At 35.5% G+C, this 8,071-nt stretch overlaps 2 protein-coding genes across 2 annotated transcripts; both read left to right on the forward strand.

Annotated features, from left to right (window-relative positions):
- Positions 1–771: 771 nt before the first annotated feature.
- LOC110646289 (uncharacterized) lies at positions 772–1,655 on the forward strand. Its single transcript, XM_058152201.1, has 2 exons — positions 772–813; positions 1,113–1,655. The coding sequence occupies exons 1-2, from the start codon at positions 772–774 to the stop codon at positions 1,653–1,655; spliced, it is 585 nt and encodes a 194-aa protein (XP_058008184.1).
- A 1,334-nt stretch (positions 1,656–2,989) lies between these two features.
- Positions 2,990–3,892, forward strand: LOC131182857 (vegetative cell wall protein gp1-like). The gene is made up of 2 exons (XM_058152202.1): positions 2,990–3,451; positions 3,797–3,892. Exons 1-2 carry the CDS (start codon positions 2,990–2,992, stop codon positions 3,890–3,892), a joined length of 558 nt encoding a protein of 185 aa, XP_058008185.1.
- The last annotated feature ends 4,179 nt before the right edge of the window (positions 3,893–8,071 follow it).

Genomic DNA, 8,071 nt, shown 5'->3' on the forward strand with positions numbered 1-8,071 from the left:
ACTACCAATGGAGTTGTGAGAGGAATGAGATCAAGAAACCAGCTGGTATGTTTGAGCTTGATGCCATGAATATGATTAATGCTAAGTTTGATGCTTTGACAAGGAAGATGGACAAGCTAAGCATGAAAGTAGATTCTTCAGCTAGAGGTTCTAGTAATTCAGTAGAAGTTGGAGCTGCAAATATCAACTGTGCAGCAGATTTTTCTGCACTTAATGAAGATTTTTCAAGTGAGCAAGTGGATTATGTGGGGAACTACAATCAAAGACCAGGTGGTAACTCATTTTCTGCAACTTATGATCCAGCATGGAGAAACCACCCCAATTTCTCTTGGGGAGGTAGACAAGGACAAAATTAGAACTTTCAGCAACCTTCTGGGTATCAACAACATTAGAATTTTCAGCAGAATAGAGGTCCTCCTCCTGGAATTTCTAAACCTCAAAATGCACCTGCTCCACCTCTACCACAACAAGCACAACCAGACAAGACAGCTAGATTGGAAGCTATGATTGAGACTCTACTTGTGAGCCATCAAAGTCAACAAGAAATGATTTCTCAATTAGCATCTAAAGTGGATCAAATGGCAACACACAACAAGATGTTAGAGAATCAAATAGCTCAACAAGCTAGCTCTTCAAGTAACAAAGCATTTGGGAAGCTCCCTAGCCAGCCAGAAAATTCAAGGGAGCATTGTAAAGCTATTACATTGAGGAGTGAAAAAATATTGGAGAATGGAGATAAAAAGATTGAAGAAAAAATTGAAGAAAAGAAAAATGAGTGTGAGAGTGAATCCACTTCAACTAAAGCTAAAGCTAGTAAGGAAGCAAATAAAGAGAAAGAAGATAAAAAGAAAATAGAAGAGAAATATGTGCCTCCTCCACCGTACAAGCCACCATTTCCCTTTCCTCAGAGGTTTCATAAAGCACAATTAGATAAGCAGTTTGGGAAATTCCTTGAAGTTTTGAAGAAGTTGTATATCAACATTCCATTCACTGATGTCATTTCTCAAATGCCTTCTTATGCTAAGTTTTTGAGGGAGATTTTATCAAATAAAAGAAGGTTGGAAGATTATGAAACTGTTGCACTTACTGAGGAGTGCAGTGCTATATTGCAGAATAAGCTCCCACCTACGCTGAAAGATCCTGGAAGTTTTTCTATACCATGTCACATTGGAGAAACAAGTATTGAGAGAGCATTATGTGACTTGGGGGCTAGTGTTAGCTTGATGCTACTTTCCATATGTGAAAAGTTAAAGGTTGGAGATCTAAAGCCCATAACTATTTATTTGCAGTTAGCTGACAGATCTATAAAGTATCCAGTTGGGATTTTAGAGAATGTACCATTAAAAGTTGGAAAGTTTTTCATTACAGTGGATTTTATTATACTAGAGATGGAAGAGGATGTAAGAACACCCATTATACTTGGAAGGCCATTTTTAGCCACTGTAGGAGCTAATATAGATGTAAAGAATGGGAAATTGAAGTTGACAGTGGGGGAGGAGGAAATAGAGTTTAATTTATTCCAACATTCCAAGGAACCAGCTGTGATGAATTCTTGTTATAGGGTAGATGTTATAGAGCATGATGCTGAAACTGAAGTTACTAAACTAGAGGAAAATCAAGCTATTCCAATGCAATGCAATCAGCATAAAGTGTGAAAGAAAAAGTCAGCTTCACCATCTCATTTGATTAACAATGAAGTTTCAAAAGTTAAGCTCAAGCCTCCATCAAAATCACTCAAAAGAGGAGATTCATCTAAAGTTTGTAAGAATATTCTTCAAGATACACCATGAGCTTTGAAAAGAAGGTCAAGCTTAAGACCTTAAACAAGCGCTTCTTGGGAGGCAACCCAAGCGTATTCTTTTATAGTTTATTGATCTTCTATTTCAGTTCATTTTCAGCTTTTACCCTCATTAAACTCAAAAGTGACATTTGATTATCTTTTGTAGGTCATTCATGAAGATTGGGCAAATTGACACTTGTAGCAAAAACAAAGAATTGAAAGAGAGCAAGCATAAAGCTAAATACTGCAGTTTATCCAATACCTGTGAACAGTAACACTTTTAAACTTGTGCTAAATTACTAATATTGCAATCTACTTGATAGCACATGTTTGATTTTGTGCTTTGTGTAAATTCTGTGAAATACAACTTGAATGAGGATCAATTTTGATATTTAGGACTGATGTGAGCTTTATTGAGGTGCAAAAATAGTGTTTGTTAAGTTTTACCTTTTAGTGTATAAATAATTTTGTAATCTGTTAGGAATTTACATATTTTTGTTTGAATTGCTGCTAGTTTTTGCAATCTGTAAATTTTTATTACTGTTCATGCTGCTTAAAAGGTCAATTTCTATGTCTTTTCTACAATTTTTGAATGTCTGAAACTTGTCTCAAATGCTGCTGAAAATGTGCTTTTGGTATAAGTTTAGAAAGGAGACCATTTCATTAAGTGTGCAAAAAGGTAATCACAATTGGTGTCTAATTTGAACCATGATTGCAAAAAGCTAAATGAACATGTACAATGCTTACTAAGTTTATGAGAGATGATGAGCTTAAATTCTTCAATTTGATGGTATTAATGTGTATTTGGTAATTGCTGAGGGTCATGATAGCATTCTATAGCATTTGGACTGTTTTTGGTAAGTAAAACCACAATTTTTCCCAAAACCTGCCGAAACTTGCTGATGATGTTGCTTACTAAGCAGAGTTCTATGCAAATTCTGCTGAACCCTATGCTTAAGCCCAAGCATGGCCCAAATTACCAGATGTCTGCCCCACATTTTAAAAAGCCCAAAACTTTCGCCACTTTTATGAAGCTCTCCCGATAAACCACAACTTTCATTCTGCCGACTCCCTTCCCGCACCATTTTTTCCGGCAAATTTTTAAGGGAAGCTGAAAAGTCTCTTTCTCTTCATTAAATGGTAAGAACCAAAATGTGGTCCACCCACAAACCCAAACCCAGAAGATTTCGACACTCTGTCAAATCGAAAATGGGTATTCCATCATCTCTACCCACAAAACCTAACCCCAGCCCCAGTCCACCGCTACCTCAATTGCCACTACCTCAATCACCACCACTACCCCCAAGACAAACACCAACTCTCATTCTGCCGACTCCCCTCTCGCCACAAACTGTGCCGCACAATGAGACACCCGTTTTCGAAACTCAGTTCCCAGAACCAATGCCTGAACCTGCGCCTACTCAAACGAAAACCAAAGGTAAAACTAAAAAGGCTGCAGGTAGACCCAAGAAGGCTCCTATCGGAAAACGAAAAAGAGCGCCCTCTGTTCCTTTCGACCTAAACTCTCCACCTCAACCTTCCTCTGAACCAGTCAGCAAAAGGACTAGGTCCTCCTCGCAAATTCCACCACCAGCGATCCAAACCCCTGTATCTCAGTCACCCTTAAACTCTCCAGCAGCACCTACGTCATCTGCCAATGATATAGAGGAGGTACTTTCTCTATTACCCTGGGCTTTTAGAGACATGGATATGAAAAATGCTTATGACAGTTTAGTTTCTAAACCTATTTTGGCAAACAAATATATGGATGAGCAGATTTTAAAAGAATTAGGCATTTATGACTCTGTATTTGCCTACTTAGATGCTGTTAACTTGACTAAATTTGCTAGGATTAGGGAACCAGTGTACAAGGATTTGACCTTGGAATTTTTGAGTTCCTTAAGGCTGAATTTCAAACCAGCAGCACCTGAGCATAAGGATGTGATATATTTTCGATGTGCTGGAATTTATAAGGAGTTAGACATGGATGCTATGAATGCAATTTTTGGTTTTTAGGGTTCGGGCTATAAAAATATTGAGTGGCAACAAACTATTTATGACCCTGTTCAATTCTGGAAAGACATTGCACCTTTTGGGGGTTATTATAAATAGAGGACTGTAAAAGCCTCTAGGATAGTTAATCATGTGTTAAAATACCTCCATAGGTTCATTTCTTACACTGTTTTAGGAAGGGGACATAGTAACAGCATTGTGGGTACTGGAGATTTATTTTTCTTGTGGTGCATGAAGGAGAGAAAACAAGTAAGCACAGCCCATTTCCTAGCCACTCATTGGCACCAAATTGTCACAAAGCATACCAAAGGTAGTATAGTTTTTGGAGGATATATAACTGCTATAGCAAACTCCTTTAGCTTTGATGCTAGTCTATATAAGCTGCTGCCAATTTCTGGTGAATCATATATAGACAGCACAATGTTGCTACACATGGATGTTTGTGAGAAAGTAGGACATACCTATGCTTTGTTACAGCAGCATCCTAAAGTCAGTGGTACTGCAGACCCCACTACCTTTGCACCAGCAGAACCCCAACCAACCACTGCCCCGCAGTTTTTAGCAAACATTTTGTCCCTCTTAAGATCCTTGGAATCCAAAATAGCAAGTTTCACTATCCAACCATCTGTTGCCTCACCTGACACCATAGATATCCTTGCTACCTTGAAGAACTTAGAAGTCAAAATTGATACCATGGGTCAGCAGCAGGTCAACCAAAAGAAGAAGCTAGAAAAGAAACTTAAAAAGAGATTTTCATCTCTTAAAAAGAAACAGAAGCAGCAACAAATTCAAATGCTGGAGCTCTACAACAAATTGACCCAATCTTACAACAATTTATATCATTGGGGCCAAGATATGCTTCAAGAAATGAAAGACCTCACAGAAAATTTGGAAACTGCTTCTGAAGCTTCAGATCATAATGAACCTACTGCAGAACTTGAAGCAGACCCTAATGCAACAACAAAGCCTTGACAGCAGAGCTTGAACAGTAGCAGCAATTTAGTATTAGTTTTAGTACAGTAGTAGTAGCAGTAACAGTACTAGTTTTTCAATTCAGTTTCTGTTTTAGGTTTATTTTGTAATCTGTTTATTTTAATCTTCAAAATTTAGTAATAGTTGTAATACTTTGGTAATTAGTTTTTATGATTATACTTGCATTTCTTTCCTTTAGTTTACTTTATTTTATTTTATCTTCTGCTATGGACATAGTTATTCTGTGAATGCTTTTTGATTTAATTCTTGATTTAACTATTAGATTTTATTTCTTTACACTTTTTCATCTTCTTGCACATTATTTTTGCATTTTATCTTTTCTTCAATCCTAATTTTGCTGACATTGATGAGTTGCACAATTTTCTTTGAGCCGCATATGTTTCACATCATTTGGAGGTAACAGCTTACCCTTTTACTATTTATGCTTATGGTATGTTACCAATGCTTATGCTTTCGCTTTACCCTACGCAACAGGTTAAGCAATGTAAATTCATACATTTGGGATACTTTTTCACATTTTTCTCTCTAAAGCTTCATTGTTAATATCATTTTGAGCTAAGTTTGAAATACTTGAGCTTACATTGATTTAATCCCCAATTATATATATTTCATTAATTGATTAGTTCACACAATTTTGCCCATCTTTGCATATATTTTAAACATTGAGGACAATGTTTCATTTGAGTTTGGGGGTGAGGGAAAAATTTTTACAAAATTTTTAAAAAATTTTCTTTCATTCATTTATTGCATTTCATTCATCCATATATAGATAATCCATACACTCATACATATACCACACACATGTCTATACTTATATACATACATTTGCATATAGTTTTCATATAGATTACACTTAGTTTTAATTTGATTTATGCATTCATTTTAGGATCATGCATATCATAAAAATAATTTTTTACCTTGTCCTTAAAGGATTGAGAATTGCTTTGAAGAGCAATTGAGCTTACTTTTAGAAGGGTTTGATGGATTGAAAGTTCTAGATAGGTGCAAAGTTATTAGATTCTTGCTTTAGTTTATATCTTCTTAGCCAAGGGCCACCCAATCAATTGCATTGACTTTGAGTGCTTAGAGAAAACTCTAGAGTGAGAAGTAGCTAATTGATGTCTCACCAATCCTAGAACAATCTTTCTAAACCTTTCAATGCGAAATCATAGCATACACTTGAAAAAGAAATGATCTAGGCATTCTTTGAATTTTAAACCCATATTTTAGCCTTAGCCAACCTCACTTCAAAATTTCCCTTTGGAACCAATTTGAGCCTACATTTATCCCTCTTATTTCTTTGGAACCCACATTAATGCCTAGCCATAAACTCAAACACTTACCTACCCTCCATGAGAATAATTCTTTAAGTGATAGATACACATAAAAAAAAAAGAAAAAAAATATATGTATAACAATTAGTTGGGAAAAGTGACTAAAATAAAAAGGCTAGCAAATTCAATTATGGTATGTAAAGTAATTCACCACCCAAGTACACAAAGAAATGAGTTTGGGGGTGAATTGAAAGGGACATTTATAATTCAAAGTCAATGTTATTTATGTAGTCCCTCTAAAAGCTTCAAAATTATAAGCTAGTATTGGTAAAAAGTTATAAAGTTCCTTCCCCCAATTGATTCAAAAAAAAAAAATATTGTGTGTCTTGATCTTTTAATAATTTGATTATTCTCATATTTTGTTACCTCTATCCTTTTCTTGTTAGCCACGTTATCACCCCCTTAGCCCCATTACAACCCTTGAAAGTCCTTTTGATCTTTTGATAGTGTTTTGCTACATTAGTGGAGATTGGAATAGGAGAATTGCCTATGGAATTATGATATCATTAATCCATTCATTTACTTCCATCATTATTTGAGACACTTTAGTTTGTGGATTACCCTACAGTCTATTTAGGTACGATTATTCCTTGTGATTGATTGGTTTGGACTTGATGATAGGATAATTGACCCAAGGCTAAGCGATGATAACTTTGGTAAGGATTGAATTCTTTGTACCTTGAAAGTGGGTATATGGTTTGTTGGTGGCTAAAGGTAAGCTTGAGAGTTTGGATAAGTAATTTTCATAAATTTAAGGTAAGGTACCCCAAATTGCATTAATTGTTTTTAATTTGCTTGAGGACAAGCAAAGGTTTAAGTTTGGGGGAATTTGTTACACTCACTTCATATAGGCATTTTAGGATAGTTTTACATCCATTTTGCCCTTATGTTTTAGTATATTTTATGTTTTTAGCTCTATTTTAGCTTATTTGTTAATTTTAGATACTTTATATTTGATTTTTGTAATTTTGTTGTTTTTGATAGGATTTTGTGGCAAATCTAGGATCAATGAGTGCATTAGGAAGTGATTTGAAGAAATTTGGAGTTCTTTAAGCATAGAGGAAAGTTGAAGAAATCAAGTCTTGAAAGAGCAAGTTAGCCGAAATTTGCTTGAGACTTTATTTAAGATCCTGCTTAGGGTAAAGCGACAGTGCTTAAGGTGCAGCACAAGTCAAGCATGAGCAAAAAAGTCTATTTTACTCTAAGTCTGCCAAGATTTGCTGAGGGTCTGCTTAACCTTAAGCAGACAGTACAACCAGAGGCTGAAATTTTCTAAGAAGCTGCTTAGGGTTAAGCCGAACCCTAAGCAGACTGCCCAAAAAGTTAATAATGCTGCTGACTTGGACAATTTTACACCTCATTTCCTAACCACTCCTTGGCTCTTATTTACTTTTAGGGCAACTTTTTGGGACGATATAAATTCATCATTTTCTAGTTTTTGCCACAAGAGGAAAGGAAGGAAAAATAAAAAGGAAAGAAAATTTAATAGAGGAAGAGGAGGAGACGCCATTTTCTTTTGGGGAGGAGCTGCTGCACCAGTTCTGGAGCTCCAAAAACCAGAGATTTTGGTTCTTCTATCTGGGTTTTTTCTATTTTAGTCATCTTATCATGTTTTTCTTTACTTTTCAATCAATCGTTCTTGTAAATACCATTATGAGTGAGTAAACTCTTTAGATTTCAGAGTTGGGAAATATGTTTTAGATTAATTTGTGGATTTGAACTGGGTATTTCCTTATTTTACATAAATATGAGTTTTGATTCTTTCCTTGTGTGCTTGATTTACTTGCCTAATGTTGGTACCCATTGGGTATTGTGTTAATCTTTGATTGAAGGACCGAAAGGTGAAAGTCATTGATAGATAATCAAGGATTGGAACTTAAATCACCTAGATTTAGAAATAAACTTGGGTTTTAAGAGGAATTAATGATTGGTTACAAAACTTAATGGGTTT

This window comes from Hevea brasiliensis, chromosome 9, assembly GCF_030052815.1.
Source record: "Hevea brasiliensis isolate MT/VB/25A 57/8 chromosome 9, ASM3005281v1, whole genome shotgun sequence".
NCBI lineage: Eukaryota > Viridiplantae > Streptophyta > Magnoliopsida > Malpighiales > Euphorbiaceae > Hevea > Hevea brasiliensis.

Coding starts and splice junctions, on each gene's coding strand:
- LOC110646289 (XM_058152201.1), top strand. CDS start 772: ATGAGTGTGAGAGTGAATCCACTTCAACTAAAGCTAAAGCTA. Junction 814..1,112: donor TTCAACTAAAGCTAAAGCTA/GTAAGGAAGCAA, acceptor GCTATATTGCAG/AATAAGCTCCCACCTACGCT.
- LOC131182857 (XM_058152202.1), top strand. CDS start 2,990: ATGGGTATTCCATCATCTCTACCCACAAAACCTAACCCCAGCCCCAGT. Junction 3,452..3,796: donor CTGCCAATGATATAGAGGAG/GTACTTTCTCTA, acceptor TTTGGTTTTTAG/GGTTCGGGCTATAAAAATAT.